At 52.9% G+C, this 27,799-nt stretch overlaps 2 protein-coding genes across 2 annotated transcripts in view; one reads left to right on the top strand and one right to left on the bottom strand.

The window, feature by feature from the left end:
* Rsph14 (radial spoke head 14 homolog) overlaps positions 1–27,799 on the top strand; it is a 73,276-nt gene that overhangs the window by 11,991 nt on the left and 33,486 nt on the right. The gene's annotated exons all lie outside the window — the stretch shown is intronic.
* Gnaz (G protein subunit alpha z) lies at positions 1,577–27,269 on the bottom strand. The gene is made up of 2 exons (XM_038343241.1): positions 26,547–27,269; positions 1,577–1,921 (listed from the first exon to the last, which is right to left on the bottom strand). Exons 1-2 carry the CDS (start codon positions 27,267–27,269, stop codon positions 1,577–1,579), a joined length of 1,068 nt encoding a protein of 355 aa, XP_038199169.1.

The following is a 27,799-nucleotide window of genomic DNA, read 5'->3' as shown; positions in this document are numbered from 1 at the left end:
TTTTATTTTCTTAAAGTAGACAATCTTTGACTTTTATATGCTCATCAGCTCTTCTCTCCCGCTGTACATCCCAACTCCTTGGCCGCGATTCTATACATTGACCTTGAACTCATGGGTACCACACAAAGGGTCGAGAGAGATTTGGCAAAGGCTCTAGTGGTGCCACCTCCTTGGCAGCAGGGGTTTTGGATTTCTGCACAGCCAGGGCTCTTTTAGGACCAGTGCCTGTGGGCCCTGGGGCTAGAAAGCCTGGAATGCATGGTACCAGCAGGGCTCCCTTCAGGTCACAACTCTGGCTGTGCCTTCACAGGAGTCTGAGCAGCTCCCAGCCCACCTCAGGCTCGGAGTATCTGGGGACCAGGGAGTAGCATCTCTTGCCTCCCCTTCCTTCATTTGGCAAAACCATAGATAATTTACACCTTAAATATCAAGACATTTAGCTATTGTTCATTCGCTCCTAGGTAAAGAACCTTCTGTAAATACATCACATTTATTTTTTTCTTAAATAAAAACAAAGCAGAAAACGGCACCAATTACAAGAGGACGCTGCAGAGGCTTATGTACACGTGTCCCATGAGGCTGGCGTCGCGGTGCCACTTGCCCCACAATTCTTTGGAGCCGAGGAGCAGAATCGTCCTATGACAACTTCTATACTCAGCAAGCCAGACACAAAAGGGACACCTGAAATAAAACGTGTTTTGAAAATCTGCATTTAAAAAAGAATATTTAATCACATCCGAAACCGTAGGATTTTTTTCCTGCGAAACATAAAAATTTGGCCAAAAATAAAAATTAAAAAAAAAAAACAACAAAAAAACGAAGATGCCAGAGAAGAAAAACCAGGTTTCCTTTTATAAAACATGAGACCAGCCAGAAGGGAAGCTGGGAACCCAGCTGGCCTAGTTTGAAAGAAACGATGCCACTCATTTTCCTGGGTTAATTTTTACTGCATACATTTTAGCTGTTTAAAAAGAGCCACCAGTGGTCAGAGGTCCGATTCCTACAGTCACTTCTTTCCCCAGGTCCGAGGTACTGGACACACGTGGTGCAGAGTGGCCAAGCTGGGTGTGGCTAGCAGGGAAGATACACAGTCCCTGCTCTGGGCATCCCTTCTGGTCAGTGATGGTCCCCAGTCCAGAGCTCAGTTGATGAGCTGGCCTTCTTCCGGGCAAGGGGCACAGCTGGCCGGACCTGGTCCCAGTCCTGCAGCCTCGCCCCCCGGGCGATCCAGTGTGAACCCCCATGCAGAGTAGGGCCAACTCAGGAAGGCAGGCGTGAAGGGGGCGAGATGGCCTTGGAACGAACTTGTGACAGCAGCTCAAGAGGAAACCTCGACACTTTGGGGAACTTTGCCATCTCTGGATGTGCGTGTGTGCGTGTCTACCTACCTAGCAATCTATCCAAATATATTTATGTTTGCGGAAACGTGGGGGCCAAGAAGGCAGAGGCTGGGGGTGGGGTGGGGACACATTCTTCAAGCCCCGTTTTCTGCCCCTGGGGTTGGGCCTCTCTAGCATGAGTTGGGGCATGACACCCCGTGGGTTTCACCACAGGCAAGTGGGCTGTGCCTGGCTCCTCAGCAAAGGCCAATGTACTTGAGATTGTTCTGTATAATGACATCTGTCACCGCGTCAAAAACAAACTGGATGTTACTGGTGTCGGTGGCACAGGTGAAGTGGGAGTAGATTTCCTTGGTTTCCTTGTTGCGGTTTAGGTCCTCGAACTGACGCTGGATATAGACCGCAGCCTCTTCGTACGTGTTCTGACCTTTGTACTCTGGGAAACAGACACTGAGCGGGATGCGCCGAATCTTCTCTGCCAGGAGGTCCTTCTTGTTCAGGAAGAGGATGAGCGAGGTGTTGATGAACCAGTTGTTGTTGCAGATGGAGTCAAACAGGCGTAGGCTTTCTGCCATTCGGCTCTGGGGTTGTGAGGAGGGAAGTGCTGGCGTTAGTCTCGCAGTGAGCAGAGAGAGAACTTAGACCCACAGCCTCGCCGCCAGGAGGCACTCCAGAGACTGCCTGCCTAGTGCTAGGCTCCTCCCCCCAGCATCATACTTCCGCCAGGAGCCCTCCCCCTCCTTAGTTCAAATCAGTCTTTACCCATCTCCCTCACCAACAACTGACAGCCCACTTCCTCCCGAGTACCCAGGGGTTTTCTACCCCTTCCGGATCCTTCTTGGGGCAATGGTGCTCAAATGGCCTCCATCTGCAGTATGAGGGCCGAGGCAGTGCCCAATCGAACCTCCTTGCACCCTAGGGATGCAGGTCCTACCACACTTATTCTGAGGCCCCATTTCAAACAGGGCTAGCTCCTGGGCCTCTCCACACCCACACTTAGAACTCAACTCTTCCCAGGGGAGTTATTCCTTCATCGCAAGTCTGGGTTTCACGCAGTCCCCCGAAAACTTAATTCTGCCATGCGGCACCTGCGGAGGGGCAGCCTGTGCTTCTGTAAGCTGGAACAGTTGCGGGTCACTGCCCCTTGCTCGTCTCCCTCACTGGCTTTACGGGCTCACATGCAGTGGGTGTCTGACGATGTTGTCTGACCAGGCAGGCTTGCACATGCCTTCCTATTTCCACCTTACTGATGGAGAAACCGAGGCAGGGAGAGGTAGGAGATGTGCTCCAAGTCCCTCACCAGGAGCTGTGGGCTTGCAGTCCTCTGCAAGGAAGTGGGCTGGGGGCAGAGTTTCAGGGCATCACACAGAAACCAGCTTTACAGACCCCGTGTTCTCCGAGGCAGAGGTTTTGGCAGTGCCTCTGCTGGGGGAAGCAGATATGCAGAATAAGGAGGGTGTAAAAAGGTACCTGTCATCATCCTGAGACTTGCCTACCTGGAAAACTATGTTTTGCAAACCCTTGTTTGGAGTTGATACAATCAATACAGAAGAAACTCTGAAAAGCGAGTAACCCCAGGTTTTGGCATAGTCTGAATTGACCCTTCCACTGAGAAACAGGAAGCAGGATCCCAAGCCCTGCGACACACACGAGAACCAGGCCTGGATGTGATGTTCTCAAAGTGAGATCAGTGGGTGGTGGTCTAGGGATGTTACATCCTACTGGGAGAACAATTAGCTCTAATGGATTCCTGGAAAATGCAGCGTAAAGATGACTGTGGGGACGGAGCTGTCACTTCTCATAGAAATGATGTCATAATTGGGGCTTTTGCTTCTGACTCCAGATTCTGTATCAGATATGGCTATTAGCACATATTCTTCAGTTCATCGAGCAGGCTTGCTGAGCATGTCCTGAGTGCACGGGGCCGCGACTCTCCTGCTAGACGGAGGGAGTCTCGGAGTTGTGAGCCTTGATAGGGATTCTGGAATCCACCCATGGGTGGCTAGGGAGCTTCTTCCGGCCTGTAAGGGGGATGGGAATCATAGAGTAGGGGGTTCCCTTAGCCCCGATGGGTCAACTGTGATGATGGCAGAAGTGGTTCTTGGACCCAGGTCAGCTCAGGGGTGTTCAGAAAGTGGGATGTGGCTTAGAGGGGCAGGAGAACTGTGTAAAGGTGCTGTAATGATTGACACACAATTGCTGGCCAGAGGGCAGTCCTCTTAGGACAGCGTTTGCAGGAAGAGCTCAGTTGCAGAGACCTTTAGGGGTAGCAGCATCCCTGAGACTGCCCCAGCTTCTGTGTGCACCATGGACCCCTTTCCACCCCAGCTGTCTGAACCACTTCCCCACTGGTGCTTCTCAGACTCTGGGGACCCTGCAGGACTAAACCTTGCACCTGTGACTCAGGACATCATGGAACTCAGGCACCTAGCTCACAGGGTGGCAGGCGGCAGAAGGGGTAGGATTAGGTGTCTAGGAAGCTCAGGATCTCCCTTTATCTCAGGCGCCTCTTGCTCTGTTGTGGGTTCAAGCTCAGGTTTCCTGGTGACCCCTCGATTTTTTGAGGACTACAGAGCCACACTGACCATCATTCAGCAGTCCCTTGGGAGATGATGTGCCTCCAATAACACTTGTCTCCACGGCACCATCTCTTGGTACCTGCCCAGTAGGGATCAGAAAAGTCTGCAGGGAAAACAGCAGTGCATTTGGCCTGTGGGCCCATGGAGACATGGGGCTTCAGAGCAATGGCACTTCCTGAGCTAGCCAATTCCTTCTGTCCTCCAGAGAGTCCCCATGCTGGGTGTGTTGTTGGTATGTGAGCACTGAAGCTCTGTAAAGTGGATGTGCAGAACTGCCCTGGGAGCCAATCAGGATGGTCGGTTAGAAAGCCCAGCATGGGCCGGGCGGTGGTGGGAACTTGGGAGGCAGAGGCAGGTGGATCTCTGTGAGTTCGAGACCAGCCTGGTCTACAAGAGCTAGTTCCAGGACAGGCTCCAAAGCTACAGAGAAACCCTGTCTCGAAAAAAACCAAAAAAAAAAAAAAAAAAAAAAAAAAAAAAAAAACCCAGCATGGTCAGAGTAGCTCCAGTGCACAACCTCTCAGTGTGAGGGCCCAGCAAGTGAGGCAGGTACCGCATCCTGCCTGAATCTGTCCCTAGACAAGAGGCTCTGTGATTGCCTGTGGCCCCGTGGCAGAGGTAGGAAGGACAAAAGAACGGCAGGCGATCACAATCAGGACCCTGCCCAAATGAAGCTGACAGGAGGATCCAGTGGCCAGGGAGGGTGTCTTACAACCTTGGGGGTGATGGTGGGAGCTCTGACGTGGTGCCTACCAATGAGTCCAATGCCCTTAGGGCCAGTTTCCACAGTGGTAGCCACTCTCTTGGAGACTTGTGTGCACAGTGGCACCCTGCTGCCTCAGTTCGTCACCATCGGAAGAGCTGTGCTACCCCAGGCTGTAACTGCAGAAGCCAGGCAGTGCAGGGGTGAGAGCGGGAGGGCTGAAGCTGACCTTCGGCCTGGCCCCCCAGCTCCATCACGGCAGCGCCTCTCACCGGTGCATAGTCTACTTTTCTTGTAGGGTGTCGCCTCAGGCCCCTTCTAGGACGCTGCTGCCTTCCTTCCTAACCACATCTGGCTTGTGCCCTAGTCAGTCTGTGGAGTCTCTCTCCCGCCTGTTCTCTGTTTCCGTCTGCTCGGCTTCAAGGGACATAGCTGCTTCTTGAAGTGGTGTGGCGGGGACTTCTACTGCGCCCCTAGGCTGGTAGCCACGACCCCCCTAGTCCAACACAACATGCTTTCTTTTGATCCTGGAATCTGAGTAGCTGCAAACATGCAAGGCCACAGTCCATTTGCTGGGGTAGAAGTGGCTATGGAGAGCCTTTGCTTTCACACAGAGATCAAGCCCTAGGGTGGTACTGACTTGCCAGAGCTTGGTTAAGAACCATAATATTTTCTCCTGGCAGGACATCCCCCTTACCTTTACCTCTCCAGCCACTAATAGTACAGCCATGGTGGCCGTGCTGTGGTCAGTTGTTACCATGAGGACAGTCAGGCCTTAGCCACCCAGCTCTCCGAAGGGCTCTTTCACTATGGAAACTGACATTTTCTCGGAGGCTGGGGTTCATCTGAACATTCGTTTATATAAATAACACAGAGCATATGATTCTGACAGCCTGTGCAATGTGGGAACCTTGCTGCTTGGTGGTGGGAACCAGTGATTTGTATCAAGTCATGTCAGCCACATCGAGGCTAGTAACAGTCCCCAGGGGGATTGTAGCTGTACCTTGGGCATTTGTAACATGTTTAGATATGTACTCAATGCCACATAACCTCTTCTACCCCAGGGTGGTGCTTCCCTGCACTTGGATTTCTTACACAGGGGTGGAAGAGAGCTTGTGGCACATTCCTAAGGACCTTCAAGCGTGTCAGCCTGAGAATCCAGGGGTCTTCTTCCCCAGTATAGCCTTCAGGGGCTGGCACCTATGGTAGCCGAACCAGGACTGGCTAGAATGATTCTTCAAGGAGGCCAGCCACCAGGGTATTTGTGCCAGGTTAGCCATTTGGTTCCCTTTCTGCACATCTGGTGACACACAGTGGCAGATGTCCCTGGTTATGCATACGAAGTCTGGGGCTCATTTTTAACAGCCTCCTTCTGTAGCCTCTCTGGATCCTGACTGAGCTTCTAAGGGTAGTATCTGGGCATTCTCCCCCTCTGCTGCTACCTCTGAGTTAAGGTGCTCCCAGAACCCCCACTGTCCCACATGGGCCAGCCCTACCGCTCAGGACACCACTCTGTCCCTTGTCACTCTGGGCAGGATGCTAGCTTGTCAGCGCCTCACACCTGTGCTAAGAGGTTGAGCTCAGCAGCTCCCAAAGAGGTTTTTTGTTTGTTTGCTTTGTTGTTTTTTTAAATCGAATACACGTACACACATAACCCGGAGTTCATGTGGGACCCAAGTCCCTCACCTCTGTTAGAGGCCTTGGTTTTCCACTTGGCACATACCCAGATGTGCCTGGCCAGACACCTCACCACACAGGCCCCAGTGTGGGGCTTGCGGTGACCACTGCCTTCCTTCCACATGAAAGAATGAGCAGCTTTGCTCTCAGAGTCATAAAGGTACCGGCTGGCTTTGTGTGTCAACCTGACACAAGCTAGAGACATCAGAGAGGAAGGAGCCTCAGCCGAGGAAATGCCTCCATGAGATCCAGCTGTAAGGCAAGTTTTCAATTAGTGATCAATGGGGGAGGCCCAGCCCATGGTGGTGTGGTGTCATCCCTGGGCTGGTGGTCTTGGGTTCTTTAAGAAAGCAGGCTGAGCAAGCCAGAGGAAGCAAGCAGCTCCCCTCCACAGCCTCTGCTTCAGCTCCTGCCTCTAGGTTCCTGCCCTGCCTAAGTTCCTGTTGTGACTTCCTCCAGTGATGGACTATGATCTGGAAGTATCAGCCAAATAAACCCTTTTCTTCTCAACTTGCTTTCTGGTTATGGTGTTTTGTCGTAACAATAGAAACCCTAGCTAAGGCAGTTTTCAAGATGAACAACCATGTTTTATGCCAAGCCTCTGGACTTTAGTTTCCTCTTTGAATTGAAAAGATACCCAGCCCTTGGGAAGCGGGACTGCCAGTTTGAGGTCAGCCTGGACAACATAGTGAGACTCTGTCTAAAGAAAAATAAAAGACGCCAACCCCCAAACCACGCACTGAAAAGGCCTCGGTTAAAAGGCACAAAGTTGTTCTCGTCCTCTGACCCAAGGAACAGCTCCTCCAATGGAGGTCCTACTAGCCAGTTAAGGAAGGAGGTAGCTAGGCTTGATGCTCAGGTGTGTCCCGTGCTCATTCCTCCAGGACCCACCTCCACCCCGAGAGCGGTGGTAGCTTAGGCCTCTTCTTCACGGGGGATGATCTCCCCAACAAGCCTTCTTGGGGAACCAGCATATCCCAGCTTCCTTTGGCTTTCATCTGCATGGAGACAGTCCTTCAGAAACTGGTCCTGTCTAATTCTTTCCCAACCCATCCCCCCATTTGTGTAAGCACCCCTGTAGCGGGCACCCCTAGTCATGTAGTCCATGGTCATACTGGTTTGGGGAAGCCACGTATAAACATCTCCTACTACCTTGCCCTCACCTGTAGGTCAAATCAGTTCTCGTGCAGTATGGGAAGTTCAAGTTAGCCAGTCTGTGGTAGAAAAGCCCAGAATACTTTTCTAAAGAATTCAGCTTTTTACCCTACAAGCGGGGCCTGGTCTGGGTCATGAATGAGTTTCACTCACCAGACTGTCAATCCCGTGGTTGAGTTAGCAGGCCTGACCCAGTCAGAGCAACAAACTGCCAGTCTTGGGGGCAGGGCATGGAGGGGAGGGACTTTGCAGACTTACTGGCTTTATATTGGTGGTCTTCACAGAGTGACAGCTAAGTTTGTGGGACCTTCCACTGTAGGGAAAGGCTTGGGAATGTCAAAGTGAGGGGCTGTCTACCAGATGGCAGTATGGCTTGAGGGTCATAGGAGCCGACACACCATGACAATCCTTGGTATAGAATGGATTTCATGGTCACAGTGTCTAGAGAAGGAAGAAAGGACCAGAGCCCCGTGCCTTGCATCCACTGGATATTACGTATCTCGGCCACTTCCCCGAACTGTCCTGAGCTCTACAGAAAGCACTTTTCTAGCAGGGGGAGAAGGTGGGTGGACCTAACCCTCAGGTCTCAGCAGGTCCACAGGATGGAGGAGCCTGTGAAAACAGCTTTGCTCTGGAGAGAAGGGCGGGTCTTCCAGGCAAGAGAAAGATGCCTTTTTCTTCCCAAGTGAAGAAGACTAGAAGTGTGGTACAGCTGGGGAGTTCACGGACAGGTTTCCAGGAAGCCAGGGCAATGTGCCTTGCCCCTGAACTTCATGGCAAAGAGACCAGTCTGCCCAACAATGCAGGGGGCTGGGGAGCTTAGCTTATGTCCCCCTGAACATTCTTTGTCAAGAGTTCTTGACTTGGATTTTCCTTTGGGGCTCTGAGATCATTCAGCACGGGCTCTGAGGAACAAGATCCCGGTCTGCATCTATCCCCAGGCCAAGGAGCTAGAAGCAGGAGCCAGTTCCACGGGTGACAATCTGGATCCTAGGTAGAATGGAGGAAGTGCTGAAGAACGAGGGTAGGCCCCACATGGGAGGAGGCTGGGTCCTGCACGGCCTCCTCATACAGAAGGGAAAATGTTCCAGAGGTCATATCGCCAGGTTCAGAACACCCTGTTCTAATGGAGCAAGCCTCAGCAGCATAGAACGAGCAGTTGGGCCATGTCCTGGCTGGCCATAATGCCTTGACCTGGGGGCTTTTCAAGGAGCCATGTCTCATAAGGTCTTCAATGGACTGTGCAGAAGGTGAAGCTGGTTTAGCGATCTCTATGGGGCAACTTGGGCATTAACATTTGCCTCTAGGGAATTTTTTTTTTTCTGAGGTGTAGGCCCCAGTCAGTACTAGAAGCAGTACCATTGTCTCTGGGACTCTGCGTGTTTACCTACTCCAGTGTCTCAAATTCTCCCCAAACAGATGTGCATGCTTCAGTTTTTGGTTCTGTTGGACCTCTCGAGGCCCCTCTACTAGGCTCCTGTTGGAGCCGTTCTGGCTGCTGTGTGCTCCCACCCTGCACATGTGTTCAGTTTCTTCTCTCTTCTAGGGCCACTTAGCCTCTAGCCTGTGCTGCGATCTCCAGAGGTGTCTTCCAGCTCCACATGGCTCCACCATGGTGCTTGGCCATGTCTGTCTTGTGGTTTGGGTGTGCAATGTCTCCACAGGCTCAGGTGTTTGAAACTTGGTCCCCAGCTAGTTGTGCTGTTTGGGAAGGCTGTGAAACCATACAAAATGGAGCCTCGGTGGAGGAAGTGGATCACTAGGGGTGGGCCTCCCTCTACTTCCTCTTTATACTTTGCTTCCTGGGTGTGGATGCAATGTGATCAGCCAGCCAGAGCTCCTGGCACCACACCTTCCCTGCTTGCTGTCACATCTCCTCTGCCCCAGCCCCGCCCTGGTAGACTGTGTCCTCTGGGAACTCTAAGCCAAACCAAATCCTTCCTCCCATTGCTTGCTCTTATCAGAGTATTTTATTGTAGCCACAGGAAAAGAAACTGAGGTACTTCCAGCGTCTGCCATGCTCTGTGATCAGAAGCCTCTGGTTTGGAAATGACCAGGTTAGATCGGAAACAGCTCACTGCTGTTGGGACCTGGGACCATTATAGGGACTGTCATTAAGATCAGTCACTGAGAAGCTTCTGTCAGGCATGACTCTGCTGGCTTCTTGGCGCAGAGGACCTGTATGTACATGTTAGGTAAGTGCTCTGAGCCACATTCCACTCGGACTGCAGCAAGACTCTGAGTTCATCACTTCCTACATTCCAGACCATAGTTCCTGCCTTAGGGAAATAGAGTACCCACCTTGGACCCTCAAGTGACCTGAATGGATTGTGTTTCTGATGAGTGGTCCTGGGATGGGTACTAAACCCTTCACCTTCACCTCTGAGACCTATCTCCAGGCCCCATGCTACCCCTTTAGTAGCCAGGCTTGCCAGCCGGGCCCTGCCCCAGGCCCTTGAGACTTTGCAGAGTGCCAGGGTCTCCTTTCACTGATAGACTAGACTGAGTCCAGTGCATTCAATTACTAGATGGTGTGAAGGCGTGTGCCATGGGGGAGGTTACTATCCATGCTCCGGTGGCCTCAAGGAGCTTAGAAACCTTACGAGGAGTGAGGTGAGAGACACGGAGGGAAAGTCAGCTGAAACCTAAGCAGGCATCATGGATTGCTTCCTGGCAGTAGGATGCGGCTGGGGAGACATCAGACATCTGCCTAGGGACCAGATGCTTGGTTCTCCCCAGACAATGCCAACTACTGGCTGCTGGCTTCCCCATGCCATCCTGTCTTCCCAGTGAAGTGGCTCGCAGTGGGCAGAGCCTACATACTTACCCCAGTGCCTGAATGGGATGCCAACTAACCCTCACAGAGACAGAGTGGCTGTGCCTCTGGCCCTGCTGCTCCCGGGCAAACTGGGCACGCCAGCCACATTCGAGAGTGTGGCAGCCCCTTGGGTCTTTCTCGGCACCGAACTGCTGGGAGGTGGTAACAGCAGCTGTCACACAAGGCCAGCTACCCCTCCCTCTGTGCAGTTTAGCACTCAGAGGCTCAGTAGACGCATTGCTGTTTCCATGACAACTGGAGAGGACGCCTCCACCCTCCGTCTCACACAGCAATAAAGACCAAAGACGGGAAGAGGCTGCACATCTTAGCCCAATATATCCACTTAGGGGTAATAGTAGAAGGTGGGCCTTGGGGAGTTGGGGGACCTGGTTCTCCCTTGATCTTTTTGAGGGAGCTCTCCAGGCGGCCAGCAGGTGGTTAGGATGGAAGGTCCCCCTGGTGACATGCTCCTAACAGGAGCATCCACGGGTGGGGAGGCCTCCATTCACATCAGAAAAGTGAGAGAGGGCTCCAGGCCCAGGGAGAGGAGTCAGGGTGGCGATCTTTGAAGCATTCCTAGTTCATAGCCACAACCAACCTCCACCTCGGCTCAGCCCAACATCCTGCACCAAGGAGAATCCTGGATAGACCGGATCACCTTCAGGCTTGGTCATGGATACTGGCCTCGGGCAGTATCTGGAGACAGAGAAGATGCCTGGGGACTTATTTCCAGTCCAATCTGGTTAGCACTCTTCCTTTTTCTGCAAATTTACACCTGGAGAATTGGATTAGGGAGGCTAAGGATTCAGTGAGCCCTACTGCCCTGGAGCCTGTCTGTGGGAACAGGACAGGACCAGACAGGAGCAGCTCAGGAGCAAGGGGTGGAATGGAGCTGAGGCGGGGCTGCTGTCAACAACGCGCTGGCTCCTACTAGTGTTCAGAGCCCTCTCCCTCAGGGTGGCCACTTCCACACAACTGTTCATCCACCTCACCTCCTTGCCCAACCCGGGCCTCACAGCTCCGTGGGTGCTCAGGGTACGGAAGCAGATGGCACAACCCAGCCTACTGTTCTGGATCCGAGGGCCTGGCTCACAGCCCCTATTCCCTTTCTGCCTGCCCACCACTTGCTTGGCTCCACACACTACCTTATTTTGTCTCTGGGATCTGCCACTGGTTTCCCAAGTAGAGGCCCCGCCTACCCTTAAATCTCAGGTCCCTCCATTCAGTTCAATATTCCTTTTACGAGAACGCTTCTGCTTGACTTTCATTTTAGGGCTTGGAGTGCTCTATGGGGAGGAGCCTGGAAGAGTCGGTGCTAGTCCCTGCTTGGGGGACAGACAGCAGCAATAAGCAAAATCAACTTCAAAGAAGCGAGTCCTTCCAGCTATCCAGAAAGACAGGAAACAAATGTGGAGCGTGGCTAGCTAGACGGTAGCACGGAGGACCATGTCTGGGCTGGGGCAGCAGTGTGGACATGACCACTTGGGAGTATGAGCTATCAAGAGAGTCTCTGGTGGGGACCCACCTTCCTGTGTGTGCCTTGCGAGCATCCTCCAGGGGCTTCCACCTCTGTTCCACACGTGGCTCATCCTCTGGATGCAGACAGCTGGCTGCCTTATGGAACCCACCTCCGAAGTTTCTACAGGTCCTAGCTTCAGCCTCTTAGCACTAGGATGCTTTTAGCACCGTTCGGGCCATATTCTTGTCTGTGGTCATCATCCGCCCACATCCATGACTGACCGTCACGGGACCTGCTGTCCTCAACTTGGGGCCATCATCAGACAGGGCCAGATGGCACTGGGAGTAGCAGCTCTGCTGCAGGTGGGGGTGAGGGTATGCTAGCAAGGTGCCCCTATTCTTTGGTATGGGGTACCAGGGTGGTATAGGGAAGAGCCCCAAAACTTCTGTGAGGATGCCTAGGCTGTGTTTGGGGGAGGTGACAGGTATCCAAATGAAGCTTTGAAAGAGTGTGACTGGGGGGCTTCCCAGTGACAGGTGGCCTGTATCGTATGTAACTACAGCTCTGATGCTCAAAGGGTTGGTCGGTAAGAGCCTAGAAAGGCGTTGGGTGAGGTACTCAGCTTTAACATGACTGGGAACCATCGGATCCCGTATCTTGGCAGGTGAGGTCTTGGGTTTTCTATTTGTAAATTAGCCCTCTCTGGTCAACCCCCTGGGCTCTGAGTACAGATGCTCAAGGTCCCGCTCTGTGTCTGTGCTCCTCTTTCTGGGTGTCCTGTGCATCCTGCTTATAAACCTGTAGGGACCAGAGACCCAAACCCAGCTGCAGCCTCCACCTGAACCTGCAGAAGCCACTCTGATCCAGGAGCAAAGGAGGGTTCGCCAGGAGGGTGGCTACAACTTGTAAAGCGAACATTCTGGACGTCTACTGGGTAGTGATATTTCATTTGTATTTTAATAAATAAAGCTCGCCTGAAGATCAGAGAGTAAAACAGCCACAGTGATCAGCCTTACAGACCAAGCAGTGGTGACACACACCTTTAATCTAAGTAGTCACACTAGTTTGCCATAGAAACCGAGTGGTCGTGATGCAAGCCTTTAATCCCAGAACTAGAGAGGAATATAAGACCGGGGGGGGGGGGGTAGAGGGGAGAGGGGGAGGAGGCAGCTCTCACTCAGTCTCATTCTGAGATTCCTGGAGGCAGGACCACCATTTCAGACTGAGGAAGAGGCAAGAGCCAGGGGCTGGCTGTTTAGCTTTTCCGACCTTCAGGCTGAAGGCCAATTTCTGTCACTGGGTTTTTATTAACTGTGCTATGCTACTGTTCACCTTTCCTCAGGTCTATTCTCGTCCAGTCCCCTTTGCTGTCACCCTCTCTTCTCCCTGCTGCTCTCTCCCCACCAAGGGCTGGCTCGTTGTCACACTAGGGGAGACCTACCTAGTTTATAGAGTACTTTGCCAAGCTCTCTGCTTGGCAGCAAATGAGATTTCTCTGGGTTGAAGGTTGGGGCAGGGGTATGACCAAAGCAAGTCCAGAAGTCAACCTCTGCTTACCCGTGTCCCTCCAAGTGCCCAGCGACAAGTGTAATATTCGCAGAAACAGTACACGCCAGGCTTGCCACTTCAAACAGCAAAGACTGTTTAAACAAGATAAGAGCTGTGGGTAAGGCTATACCTCAGGCTCTAATAACACGGACACGCTCGTCCCGAAACTGCCAGGAACAGCAGGTACTACTCCTTCCTGCCTCACGTAGCTGGAGAGCCTCTGGCCACCTCCTGTTTACCCATATAATGTGGAGGGGGCTGGGGTGACCCTAGATCGTAACAATAGAAGCCACCACCTAATCCTGCCAAGTCCCTAGGTAGGGAGGGGGCAGTGAAGGTCCTCATTGGGACCTATAGATTCGGAGGCCCCTGATTTTGCAGCCAGGGAAATATCTGTGCTTGGAACCCAAGTTTCTTCATCTGTGTCGTGGGGGCTGCCCCTTGCTGGGCTGGGGGCTCACAGGCTGCATGAGTGGTATTGTGGGAGAAGGCTCTGTGCCATCTGCTCACGGCTACTGCCCTTCTGTTTCTATTTATTTTGTCCCCAGTAAAACCCCACAGATCTCTTTCCACATCCTTCTGCATGGAGAGCTCAGAGCCCAGGATGTACCATGTGGATTGCCCTAGATCCCATGATGTACCACGTGGAGTTGGATGAGGGGCTTGGGAGGCCAGCCTGGATCTGGGCCATCCAGATGGACACAGGTGGCCACACGACACACTAGGATGACTGCCAGGCTACAGCCCTATCAGCCCGTAGGCCCCAGTGTTAGCTAGAGAGAGGTGCCTACAGTACCTGTCTACTTGTTGTTAGTTTGTTTCTTTAACTTACCCGCTAGAGCTCTCTAGGGGCATGAGTGGAACTATGAGAGACATTGCCCGTTCAGTCAGTGGCCTCTCAGCAGTAGGCCCAGCACCCCATAAGCCACCCTATTCTACCTTTTGTTTTGAATGGATCTTGGAAGCAATGACAGATGAGTTTTCAGGGCCTGGTAACCTTTCTGTCTTGATGGGTGTTGGTTCAATTCCAAGGGGAGGAAGAATCCCACAGTACGACATGGCCGTGGGCATCATATACCCAGAGGCTGTGACTCAGGAATGTTCTAAGACTTCTATGACTGGAACAGAAAACTACAAGATGCTAGGCACATTGACTACGGGGGGGAGTTGGAGCATAGAGTCCTGTTCGCTGTCCATGCCCAGCAGGCTAGCAGCACCAAGGGTGGAGGTGGGGGCAGAACTGAGGCTAGGGCTCCTATTCCAGCTTACGGGTTCTCCTGCCTGGCAGGAAGGTGCTATACTTTCCACAGTCCTAGTCTGCCTTTGCTTCTACTGAATTAAGAATCAGTCTCCTCTTGGCTTCTGTGCTAAATCTTGCTGACTGGATATAAGACACCGCCCCCATCCCTGCCAGTCACTAACAGGAAGTTAACGGCCACTAGGAAGCAAATATCTTATAGACTGGGGACTGTGGATACAGATACAGGCCTTTGAAGCAAACTAGTGTGTGAAGTCTTCCTGTTTGCTCTCCAGGGGACACTTCGGACTTACAGTTCAACACATCACCTTGACATGCTCAGCAGCAGAGACCCCAAGCTTGTAAAATCCTTCATGGCAGGACTGGGCCATTCCTTTGAGGAACAAAGGAAACTGGGGATAAAGAGAGATTCCAGTGGGGAATGTCTGTTTATGGCTACAGGATAGATTTCAGCAATGCTCACTCTTTATAAGAAAAGAAAGAGTATTAGGTCACCTGATGTCACCTGTAGGATACTGGGGGAGGGAGGAGATGCTGTAACAAGCTCAGCTCTGTCTAAAACTTGAGTTAAGTGAGAGGCCTCTTTGAGAAGAACGTATAAGGCAGTCACAGAAGCCAGATATGACTTACTCTTTGGGTCTCTGGTAATAGAACAGGGGCCTGGAACCTGGGATGTTTGCTCCTGACTCCAGCATCCATTACTATGTGTGCTGAGGAGCAGACTATATCCTGCCCTGAATACAGCAGCTGCCTAGCTTTAGGGACAATGAGTTGGCAGAAGACCTCAACTTATTTATTTTTCTTAATTCATCTTTTATTTTATATCCCGGCCACAGTATCCCCCCCATCCTCCCTTCCAAGTCCTTTCTTCCCTACCCCATAACTCCCATCCCCCCAATCTCCTCTTCTTCCATCTCCATCCAGGAAAGGGCAGGTCTTCCCTGAGTATCAACAAACATGGCATATCAAGTTGTAGCAAGGCTAAGCACTTCCCCATGTGTTAAGGCTAGGCAAGGCAACCCAGTATGAGAAGTAGGGTCCCAAAAGTGAGTTAAAGAGTCAAGAGACAACCCCTGTTCCCACTGTTTGGAGTCCCATAAGAGGATCAAGCTACACAACTGAACACATATATGCAGAGTGCCTACGTCAGTCCCAGGCAGGCTCCCTGGTTGTTGGTTCAGTATCCACGAGCCCCTGTGAGCTTAGGTTAGTTGACTGTGTGAGCCTTCCCATGGTGTCCTGGACCTGTCTGGCTCCTACACTCCTTCTTTAGGAAACCTCAGCTTTAAAGCTATCTTTTCAGAGGAACTCCCAGAGCACACAGCAGGATGGAAGGACCAAGGACAAGGCTTCCTGCCTGTCCTGATTTCTTGCTCTAGAAGAGGAAACAACTTCCACATTCCTGGCCCATGATTTACTCCACACATGGGCAGCAAAGCCAGGTCGTGCAGGAATTCTGATGCATGGTAGGGTCACCCCCAGTGTTTACAGTGGCAGGGACGGTCATACCTGTGGTGGCTATAGATCAAGGGCTCCTGTGCTATCTGTTTTGTTTTCTCTCTGGGCCAACCCTGAAGTCAGACTCTTGGCTTTCTGGACAGTGATCAAGGCTTGGTCTTAAGGCCATGCCTTAGGATGTCATGATTATATCGCAGGCTGCCACCTTCTGGAATATTTTAAGAACCGCAGAGTAGGTCATTAGGCCACGAGCAGTAATTAACAAAACAAAATAAAACAACAAAAACAGATGAGAAGAGAAAGCTCCCTCCATGTAATGTAGCTGCTACCATGGATGTGCTCCACGGTTCTTAGCACGTGACAATACTCATCCAAGTCAGTATCTTCTGAGGCCTCTCAGCGTATTTACTGACACCATTCTCATTCTGGCTTACTAGCAAGGTCCTGAGCCTACACACTTCACCTGGAGGAACTCTCAGCCTTCAAGCTGTTTTCAGTCAGGAAATACTTCATGCTGGGTGCCACCCAAATACCTAGCCCACCTCCAATCCTGTTCATCCTGAGTTTAACTGTTGTGTGACCCAATCCTTCCAGAGCAGACCGTGTGTCGGAGAGCAAGAGAAACCCCAGGGTACCACTCAGGCTGGGGCAGTCTAGGCTAAGGAATCACCAGGATCCAATGACAAGGCTGTCACTCAGAGTATTCTGGGATGATCTGGAAATAAGCAGGTCAGGGGAAGAGTTTCAATAGGGCCAGGTCAGGAGAGGCCACTGATGACCCTCTAAGCTCTGGAAGGCAGACAGCACAGATGCCCTAACAACAGGGCCCAGCAAGGGAGGAGCAGCCACAGCACGTGGCGAGAACTGGTCTATAGTCCAGGCTGCTCAGCAGGGTATGGCCTCAGTCCTGCTAAGTCCAAATTGGGTCATATAGAGCCTTCTACTAGGCTATAGGCGTGAGTTAGAGCAAGCAATGACTATGAGTTTCTATGTTGAGACTTTAAGTGGTCCACGGCCATGTCAAAGCAAAGTGCTAGCATAGGCTTTCTGTCTACATCTGCAATGAACCTTTCTCATTTTCAGTCACAAAGGTTGGGTGAGCTGATCTGTGCCAAGGTTATTATCCTGGAGCTGGGGCAGCATCCAGCTCTGCTGCCACGCTCTTGCTTCCTGTCTTTGGACAGGTGAGCCTCAAAGAGAGGCAGGTGCTCTGCCCAGAGCCTTTCAGGCCTGATCATTTCTCTTTAGTTTGCCTTGCTTGCTGGGGCTGGAAAGCCACATTGAAACCATGGCTTGCTCCTAAATCATTTCCAGAATGCTATTTTTGCCTAGACTGTGGCCTAGCTTGAGTAGTACCCTGAGATTCCACTTGCTTTCTCCTCTCTGCCTACTCTGAGAGGACAGGCTCTCCCAACCATAGCATAATCATAGGTAAGGGCAGGAGCAGAGGCAGATGAGGCTTTTGGGTTCCTGAGATGGAGTGGTGTTTTGACCCACACAACATGAAGGCTCAGAGTTCTTCCAGGTAGGACACACAGTCCAGAGCATGTAGTTTTTGAGGGCGAGCAAGCAGAAGCTCACACTTATTCAGTTCTACTTGCCACTACTCAAGGGAGGCTGGTGTCCTGTCGGGAGGGGACCTACCCATGGTCATGCTCTGCCTAGGCCAAACCACCCTGGAGGATTTGAACCTCCTGTTTTAGGGTGCTGGATCAGGACATCCAGCCCACCAGCAGAGCGGGGCAAGCTTTTCCCAGGTGCACAAGTGGGCAGGAAAAGTTGTGTAAGGCTATGGCCCTAGGTCTGAGGACCTTAGGATAGGGACCTGGGCACATAGTAGTGTTATTACTACTAGCCTGAATTTGTCCTCTGCCTAATTCAGAACATGCCCAGGGAGAAGGGGCACCTATCTTTATGCCCTTACCAACAATGGGTGCCTCCTTTAGATCTCCAGGGAGCCTCACAGAGGGTCAAAGAAGGGACTTTCCTGTCAGTACAGAAGCCTTTCTGCCCAGTAGGGTGGACCTACGTGTCCTGACCATTCTTCAAGGCCAGTCAAGGAACTCTCCCGGGTAGGGCAGACCTCATACCTACCCTGACCCTCCAAAGCCCCTGCCCCAAGCCAGTGAGACCCCAGAGCTTGCCTTCACCACCTCAGAGTCTGTTCTTGTCCAGTGGGAAATTGTTTTTTCAGCTCCTGGATTAGACAAATCCCTTAAAACAATAATAATCTGTGTCTTAAACCCCAGAGCCGTTCTGATGTGTACATAATGAGCAGAACTAATGTGCTCAGGAAATTAATTACCCACTGGCCAGGGCAGCAAGTGGACGGGAGGCAGATGCTACTCTGCCGAGTCTCTCGGTACAGCTCAGAGCAGGGCGTCTCTATGAGTACCCAGTGTGATTACTACTCTGGCAGCAAGGGAGCTCAGCCTGGGGGCTGAAACCACACCATGCCTGGCTCTGCATCACAGTATATTTGGACTACACCTCTTGCTCCTGGCAGGGCTGGGACGAGATGCAATGCTGGGGACTTTGTCCCACCTCCTCATTCCTTGGCCTCAGGACAGGGCGTCATCTACAGAGCTGTGCCGTGCACAGCCCTGAACAGCTGCCTGGTTTCTTCTGCCTTTGCCGGTTGCCCCAGCACTACCCTACAGTTCTGGGACTGGATTCTCTACGGTCCAGATCAGAATGCCACTGGACCTTTGTCCCAGTCTCTTCAGGCCCTGTTGCTGATTTCTGCCCCCCTACACTTTCATGCAAGCAGTTTCCAAGGCAGAAGTGCCCCTCCTGACTTCTCTGGCCCAGGCCAGCTGTTTCAGAGGGTATCCACAGATCCTTAATGCTATTTCCTCATCACTCAGAGAGGAAGGCCATGATGACTGCTATGTCCCTACTTTGTGAGCTCACCGGGTTGGGGGCCAGCACCTTCTAGGTGACTACTTTCCTGAATGATGCCTCAGGATGTGGCTCTCTCTGGGATGGAGGGCGTGCAGTGGGCCCAGCTTGAGCTGACGGGTCTCTGCTCAGGTTGGCTTACAGAGAGAGAAATGCTCAGTTCTACAGCTGTTTTTCTATGGAGCAGAGTTCTCCGAAGTCTGTGGAAAGGGAGCAGCAGCAAGGCTCAAGCGTGGAGTTGATGATCCTCCAGCAAATGATCCTTCTCCAGCAGGATGGTATCAATAGAAACGGCGTGTGGTCAGGGGGTCGAGGGAAATCGCCAAGGAATCACGGAGGAGGTGCAGACGAGCCACACTGCTCTGCTTCTCAAAAGCTTGCGGGCAGTGACTCTTGCTAAGTCATCATCTGTCGAGGATGGCCCTTGGCAGCATCTACCCACTAGGGTGTTCTGTCTGTAGACTGTTGGTAAATAGCAGCGGGCAGGGTGGGGATGGGAAATGGGACTGCTGGGTAAAGCCGGTCGATTTCTGTGATGTAATTACTGACACCTGGCTGATCTGAAGCTAGCACTATGTTGTCAGACACCTCGAAACTTCCTGATGACCAAGGGTTAACTCTCGCAAGCTGGTAAAAGCTGGATTGGCATACTGAGGGCTGATACATGTTCCTCTGCAAGGGGGTGAGTACCTGGGACAGGTACTTGCCTCCCTTCCTTAAAACTGATCAGCATTAAGAAAGCCAAGTTGGAAGGGAGCCCCTTTCCACCCAAGCCAGGGCGTAAGCTGGCTGTCATTCTGCTGTGGTATGGCCAACAGTCTCGGAGATCCAAGACCACAGTGCGTGTCTTGCTGTGCATTCTGTAAAGGTATAGGAGGGTTACTGTGGTGGAAATGATGGGCTGATAAGAGCTGGCATCCTGGGACTGTATCCAAGGAATGGTTTCTAGTGACACGGTGGGACACACGATCAGTCATTATGGAAAGAATAAGGTGAATTACACAGCCAAGTTCACAAGGATGCAATGAAGGCGTGACACATGAATGAAAAGGTCATGTCAGGAGTGCAGAGCTGTACCATGCAGGGATTTCTAGTGTAGGAGGCAAGGAAGTATACCGAGAAGCAAGCCCTAAATCCAATGGCCAAGGCCTGCTAAGGACCCACCAAGAGCAAGAAGCCACTGAACAAAGGGGACTAATGGAATGGCCTTGTCCTTGGAAGCACCCAGCAGGACAAGGAAAGACGGCCATGAGAAGGTGCTGTTGACATGGGTGTTTGTAGCTTATGTGTCTCTGAGAGCAGATGGAGGGCCTCAGCACAAGTATCTGAAATGCCATTTGGCAAGCCCAAGGGCCTTATGCCAGGGTGTTCTCCATTTTCTACCTCTCCCTGTCACAGGCTGAAGAGAGCACACTGCTGGGGCTTAGGTGAAGCCTGGGGTCCTAGGAGAACAGATTCCACCTCCCCCCCCACTGTCCGGGAAGATAGTATGGACAGCTGAGTCCTGCTCACTACTATTTCTGTTGAGTCTCTCAGGGCTGGGCCATCCAGGGGGCCACCAGTCCGTGAGACCCAAGCCCCCCTGCCATGCTACCCCACAAGGTCTGAGTTCCCGTCTCTGTCATCCCAGGGTCATGATTTGTGGACGTCATAAACGAACTGTGTGTGGCCCACAAGCCTCTCTGGCGTGGTTCTAAACACTAGGCCCTACTGCTGGAGCTGTGTCCCTAACTGGGTCAGGAGAAGGAGGCAGAGTGGGGACGGACACACTGTATTGAGGACTCCCGAGGTCCTGCTGCTGATTGTTAGGGAGCAGGTCAGCCCAGAGTCACTCGGGTCTCCCATGTGACGTGGGGCCGACAGGGGAGGGCGATGGCTTGAGTAGATGTCTCATAGGCACATGTACTATACAATTCAATCTCTGGCTGGCAGGGCTGTTAGGAGGTTGTGGAACCCTTCAGATTACGGCCTAACTAGCAGGGGTTGGTGGCTGGCGGGTAGGCCCCGAGGGTGGGATCTGCCAAGATGTGAACAAGCTGTTCTGCAGTCTCCTGCTCCCTCAGCCGCCATCCGTACCATGGCAGACTGTGCACTCCGAAACGTGAGGCAAGCATCGGTCTTTCCTCTCAAGTTACTCTGTTAGTACCGGGACACGTGATGCAGACACTCCTGAACACTCTTCCTCTGAAAAACTGCCTGGTTAAGGACGCTACGCAACCTGTAAGGTCCCTTGCGATTTAGTCTGTGCATGCTCAGAGAGGGGCGTCGTCCACATCTGGCTCTCTCCCATTTGGAGCTTCTTCCTGTGGCCAGATGTAAGCTGTTCCATTATCCCCGTCTTACAGCAGGCACTTTGCGCTCCTCTTAATATCTTTTTGGAGGCAGAGTCTCACTCTGTAGACCAGGCTGGCTCCCATCTCACAGAGATTCACCTGCTTCTGCCTCCTGAGTGCTGTGATTAAAGGTGTGTGCCATCGCGCCTGGTTCAACACCTCAGATTTTAATGAAATGTTTACATTTTTTTCCCCAGGTTGGCCTTTAACTTGTAATCCTGCCTTAGCCACTTGATTTCTAGGTTTACATTCCTTAAAACACTCTGAGGGGCTGGAGAGAAGGCTCAATGGTCAAGAGCACTTGCTGCTCTTAAAGGGACACCAGGTTCAGTTCCCAGCACCCATCTGGTGGCTCACAACCACCTATGACCTCAGTGCCAGGGAATTTGCTGCCTACTCTAACCTCTGACAGCACCAGGCATGCGTGTGATACACACAGACACATGCAAAACACTCAGACACAAGAAAGCAGGCCCTGAACGCAAGATAATCCTCCTGCCCCAGTTAAGATCACATGTGTGAGCTACTACACTTGACTTAAACTCCATTGAAAAGAAACTGAACACACCTTCTTTCAGTCTACACACGGCAAAGCCCGTGGTGGCTTTAAAACACAGTGGCAGGCCATACTGTTGTTTTCAGGACAGTCCTACAGATGCTTCCCTTCCTTTGGGGAACCCACTACGGATCAGCATCCATGGGGTCTCCCTCAGACAAGCTAAAGCGGGGTCCTCGGTCTCTAGCTCTTCCCACGCCTTCCTGCCTCCTACCTACTCCCCCGTGCCTGCTGAATGCCTACTATGGCCACAGCATAGTAGGCCATATGAATGCTGGCCTGCCCTGGGAATGTTGGGTCTAGACGGGGCTGCTGTCCTAGGAACCCGGACCTAGACAAGGGGCTGCTCTAGGTTATCTGCCTGGAATGTAGCTGCTGTAGACTCTCCTGCCTGCAGAACTTGCCCCTCAGCCCAAACGTAATATTCCGCATCTGGCTGGTCTCCTCGATTCTGTTGACCAGCTATCTGCCCGGGTGAGCACGAGACCTCCCTGTGGTGAGCCTCACCAAAGCTCAGCTGAACTTGTGGGACTCAAGTGGTCACCACTGATCCCACATGGGAGCAAATGGGGGAACAGCCCTGGTAACTACACCCCTTAGCTCTGGAAAGGGGGCAGGTGGCTTATGAGAATTACGCAGTCGCCATATAAGACTATCCCCCTTGTGCCAATCAACTCCGTGCTGTCAGAAGTTGACTTACGTTCGCTTGTTCCTAGTGCTCCCACCCCCCACCCCAATCAGGCCTTGTATCAGCCCAGCAGACACACAGCAGGGCACTGCGGGACTCGGGGTGGTGAGCTCTCTGTGGGTTTCTCTATGAGAACATTTAGCACTTTACAGCCATGCCTTTTAATCTGTCTCTTCTAAAGTGTCCCTCTACCCTTAAGTGGCTTCCGGTGTCCATTGGCTGATCCGCAAAGGGAGAGGCTAGATGGCAGCTGTCTGCTTCCTTCTGCTTCCACAGGACCTGGGGTCCTGTGAGGACTCTCACAGGTCACAGCCATGGCCATGGTTCCACATGGGCTGCTAGGGCTGTTTTATTCCTAGTTCCCAATCTCCAATCTGGTGGCCCCTGAATGACCTGCATCTGTTATCTGAGGAGGACAAGGCCTCTCTCCTCTGTCTGTCTGAGCCCTGGAGCTGGCTTCATGAAAAATACCCAGATGGGAGGGTGTGAGGCGGGTGGGCAGTTGAGTGCTGCTGGCTGGCTCACCAGACCAGTCAGGGGGTGGCACACAGGAGAAATCCCCATATGTCCCTGGGATGTGTTCCGCCTCTGGTGGCATCTGGGAGCACACCAGATGGTGCTGGAAAGCCCACCTAGGTTTGGAGTCTGCAGCTGCCTGTCAAGGTTGCCAAGGAGGGTGGAGACTCGGATGGTCTGGAGACCTGTCAAATCCTGGAGATGAGTGTATGAATCGTGGGCACACATGGCATGGCTCCTTGTATGTACCTGCTGCCACACTCCAAGGATGTCCTGGAAACCCGCACCTCCAAGGTGCTGCCTGCCCTGTGCTCACTGCAGCCCTGGTGCGCCCAGAAGCCTGGAGATGCTGAAGCTCTCCTTGGCAACACTGCTGACGCAGAAACCAGCAGGCGGGCTGGGGGGTGGGGGTGGGGCAATGGCTCCTTCTCCAGGCATGGGGATGGGAGGGGTACCACAGCCTCCGTGAGAGGAAAGGCAAGAGGGCCTTGGAACAGGGAAGGAGAGCTCTGAAGAGTGGTGTACACAGCCTTGGCACAGGCCCCAAACTTCATTGAGCTTTTGCAAAAAGTAGTGTGGTCCGTTTTGGACCGAGTCCTTGTTGGGGCTGGGACTCGCAGGGCATTCCGGGAGGGGGAGGAGGCAGCTGGTGGCAGCCCAGGCTCAGCATCTGGCTGAAGGGAGAGGTGAGAGGTGCTCACTGTTGGCCCCGGCAGGGCAGCGGGTGGGAGGGACGAGAGGAGGGCACTGTCTCTCCATAGCGGCCTGTTTGTTTTCTACCGTCAGATATTACTGGTGGAGCATGAAAGGTCAGACCATTTGGAATCCAGTGAATTCCCAGCTTTGCTAGGGTTTGTCATGAAGAATTTCCTTTTCTGGTGAACAACACTACTTCCTCAGGCCCATGGGGATGAGAGAGGGGGGGGGGGGGGAGAGAGAGAGAGAGAAGGGGGAGAGAGAGAGAGAGAGAAAGGGGAGAGGGGGAGCATAAGGGATAAGGGATGGAGGAGGTAAGGAGAGAGGGTGAGAGAAATGAATGAGAATAAATTTGTGTGTGTGTAGGCTCAGCTGTAAACCCCTCCCTTTAGGAGATGCCCTGGTAGACTTCAGTCTGGTTTCTGCACAGGCCTCACTGAAATCCCCCAGGGATGGGCCTGAAAGAGGGCTAGAGATACGAGGCCACAGAGCCCCATCAGTGCTCCCAGGGCCTATTCCCAGGAGCACCTTGCTTCCACGTGAGCGCGGATCCTGGCTGTTACAAACTACTCAGAGAGGAGTGTGCAGATTCCAGGCTATGGCCAGGGAAGGCATCCAGTGAAGTTCTGCCTGAGATGAGTTCTCGTCCTGATGAGCAGAAAGGGAGGGACCGGGCATGTGATGGCTGTGAACTATGGGAGGGATGGAGAGCTGCTGCAAACAGAAGCCACAGACAGCACGCGCAGAGAGGTGACACGGTGGTGGGTAAAGGTCAGGCAGAGCCGGGAAAGCTTGGGGTTGCTTTTGATGACAGATTCAGAGGGGGCAGAGAGGGTCAGGAAACTCAGGGACCAAGCATCCTGTCTAGGGATCCAGGTACACTTGTGGGCAAAGCCTGCAAGAGTTGGGACTGGGAGCCTGGTCCTGAGGGAATGTGCCATGCTTGTCGCGGAGATGGTAGATGAGGCCATCAGATCCAAGCCTGAGAGGCTTGTGAGCAGTATCTTCCCAGCAGACGTGTAGAGAAATTACAGAGAGCCTCTGTGGTGAGCAACGCCAGCATGGCTTGCCAACCTTCCACCATACTGTTCCCACAGCCAACCCCAGCACTGTGCTTTCCTTGCCTGACATCTGGGTCAACCTCAGACTCTGGTCTCAGTTCATGCTCTCTCCTCTGATAGGATGTCACTTCTAGTTAGAATCACACATGTTGCTGAAAGGGAAGAGCCAGAAAAGTTGGACGGGTGGGAACACTGAAGAAGGCTCACTCATAGGCACAGCCTGGGCACAAGGTCGACCATAGGGGCCAACAGGGCCACCTACATCTATAGCTTACACCTCACTCATTGGGAATAGTATCAATACCTGACACAGTCCCCAGGGTACCCGGATGCTGGAGGGGAGGGGAAGAGAGCCCTGCCTCTGTCTTCATGGTCACTCATCAGGCTGCAGGCTCTCTCTATGGCCAGAACACTCAGACATCCAGAGCTGTGGTCAGAGCCTTCAGTCTTCCAAAGACACCTTTGGGGGACATAGGCCCAAAGTTAGAGTCCTTGGATGAACTCAAAGAACTGTCATCACTCGTTTTAACTGGATCATCCTTGCCACTGAGCCCAGAGACCAGAGTTCCAAAGTGGAGAGGCTGGACCCTTGTCTCACAGCATGGTGGACATTGCATGCCCACAGAATCCTCACTGACATTAATACCTTCTCCTAGGTACCACAGTTCCAGGCATCCACAACCCCACTCAGACTCTCAGAGGCTGTAAAGGGAGGCTCTGGGTATTTGTTCAGTGCTCCTGCCTGGTAGAGGGAAGTCATCCCCAGAGCAGACCACTACCATCTGTCTGATTAATAGGCTCCCACGACTGCCATTCCTAGGGAGAGTGTAGGTAGCTCGGGTACCTCACCTTCTGCCTCAGCTGGATCCGAGCATGCTGGCGACACCCTCCATGCAAAAGGCCTACTTTTGCTTCCCAGTTTCTTCAGAAGCTCCCCCCCCCACCCCATCCCCGCGTTCTCAAGCTCTGCCAGCTAGCCAGTGAACCTAGGTCTCCTTCCAGTTGCTTCTCTGGCATCCCTTCTCACACACTGGTTTTCAGTCTAGGATAAGGGACTCAAAGAAGATCACTGAGGGCCACACAGCCTATTCCCTAAGCCCAAGGCCAGGTCCCTTGGGTTTAACCCATCTTAACCAGATCACTGCTAGCCGCTTCGCATCAAGAAGGAATCGTGTGCTGTTCTCAGGACCTACATGTTATGCGGTGCTGGTAGGAACTTAATGGTTTGCTAGACTGCCACACGGGCCACCAGGGATGTGCAGCCAGGCCTTGCCGTCCATGTCCTCAGCATGTGGCACCGGCACAATCTATTCACGGGACTGAGGCTGGGGTGACCTGGAAGCCTGGGCAGTGAAGCCAAGCACTACAAGGGAGGCTCCAAAGTTTCATCTGTAGCTGGGGGAGGGTAGTCAGAGTTGATATGGGTTGGGGGGTCCTGCCTGGTGAGCTCTGTGGGGCCTAAGGGTGTGGTGTTTTGTTGAACGTGTCATCTAGGTCAAAGCGACTCTCCTGAGGCTGGGGAAGTCATGGGAAGCTGAGATCTTACGGGGCATCAGCATGACTTTTACATCTTGACAGAAGTGCCCCTGAAGCCTTGTGGCATCTGTACACTCACCATGCTCCAAAGCACACTCCCACGAGCACAGAACAAGGGGCGTGCTCACCCCATCTCATGGAACTGCTAAAGGATCCATGTGGCTGGGTGAGGCTCAGTACCGGTTCTGGGCGAAGCCTCTCTTGGCTCACACGAGTCCATCTGCTTCCCAGGAACAAAGAGTAGGAACCCAGGCTTTTACTCACCGTCTGGTTATCCTCATAGAGCTTCAGGTCATAGCCACTGAGCTCCACACAGAAGATGATGGCAGTGACGCCCTCAAAGCAGTGGATCCATTTTTTGCGCTCTGACCTCTGCCCGCCCACGTCCACCATCTTGAACGTGAGCTCCTTGAAGGTGAACTTGTTTTCCACGATGCCCGTGGTCATGTCCCGAGAGCGTAGGATGTCCTCCACCGTGGGGATGTAGTCGGGTGCTGCGATGCGTTCCAGGTCATTCAGGTAGTAGGCTGCGTTGTCCTCCAAGTGGTACTCACTCGAGCGGCCGAAGCAGGCCTGAGCCCCAGGGTCGGCCCACAGCCGGCGCATGACACCCAACAGCTCGGGTGTAATCTCACCCTTGCTCTCTGCTGGGCCAGTCAGTGCAAACAGCTGCACGGCATCATAGGCACGGTCCGGGTTGTGGAAATCGATCTTTAGGGCAGCGAGGGCCCGAATGATACGGGTCAGTGAGTCGATGGCATTGTAGATGATGAGGGGCTTGTACTCCTTGCAGGCCTCCAGGTTGAAGCCGCCACTGTGGATGATCTTCATCTGCTTGACGATGGTACTCTTGCCCGAGTTGCTGGTGCCCAGCAGGAGGAGTTTGATTTCACGGCGCTGCCGCTGACTTTCTGAGCGCAGGTGGCGGTCAATTCTCCGGGACCGCCGCGCTGCCTCTTTTTCCTCTGAGCTTTGCCGACATCCCATGGTCTGGTCTGACAGCAGCAGGCCCCCCGATACAGAGCACAGGATGGGTGCCTCTCCCCCTTTTGCCAACAAACAGAATGGTCACAGTAAGGGATGGTGAAATGTGGGCTGGCGTGACAGGCAGACAAGAGAGACAGCTGACCCGGGAGTACTCAGCACCGGCTTTGGGGCAAGGCCGTGTCACACTGCAATCCCTGCCCCAGCACCTCTTCTCCTGTGGGCATGGCGCTCAGTGCAGCGGGGCAGAGACCACACCCTCCCCTCTAGTGACACTCCACCTCCCTTGTCAGCTGATTTGCCGTAGTCATTCCCTGTATTTGCCACGGTAGGAAGCTGTCCGCTTGCGTCTGCCTAGGCAGTGTCTGCTCAGGCTACTGCTGTCTGGTCGCTGGTTGCTGTGGCGATGCTTCTAAGCACGGCTGGAGGGCCCAGCGCTCCCTGAGGCCCCCCTGCCTCGGGCTGCTCCGGCTCCCTGCCTTGCATCCGGCCCTTCACCTAACGAAAAAGAGAACAGCATGAGCTATCTCTCG

Source organism: Arvicola amphibius, chromosome 9 (assembly GCF_903992535.2).
Source record: "Arvicola amphibius chromosome 9, mArvAmp1.2, whole genome shotgun sequence".
In the NCBI taxonomy this organism is placed as follows: Eukaryota; Metazoa; Chordata; class Mammalia; order Rodentia; family Cricetidae; genus Arvicola; species Arvicola amphibius.
Note: the sequence above shows the minus strand (reverse complement) of the source record. Positions and strands in the feature narration are given on the sequence as shown.

Coding starts and splice junctions, on each gene's coding strand:
- Gnaz (XM_038343241.1), bottom strand. CDS start 27,269: ATGGGATGTCGGCAAAGCTCAGAGGAAAAAGAGGCAGCGCGGCGGTCC. Junction 1,922..26,546: donor TCTATGAGGATAACCAGACG/GTGAGTAAAAGC, acceptor TCACAACCCCAG/AGCCGAATGGCAGAAAGCCT.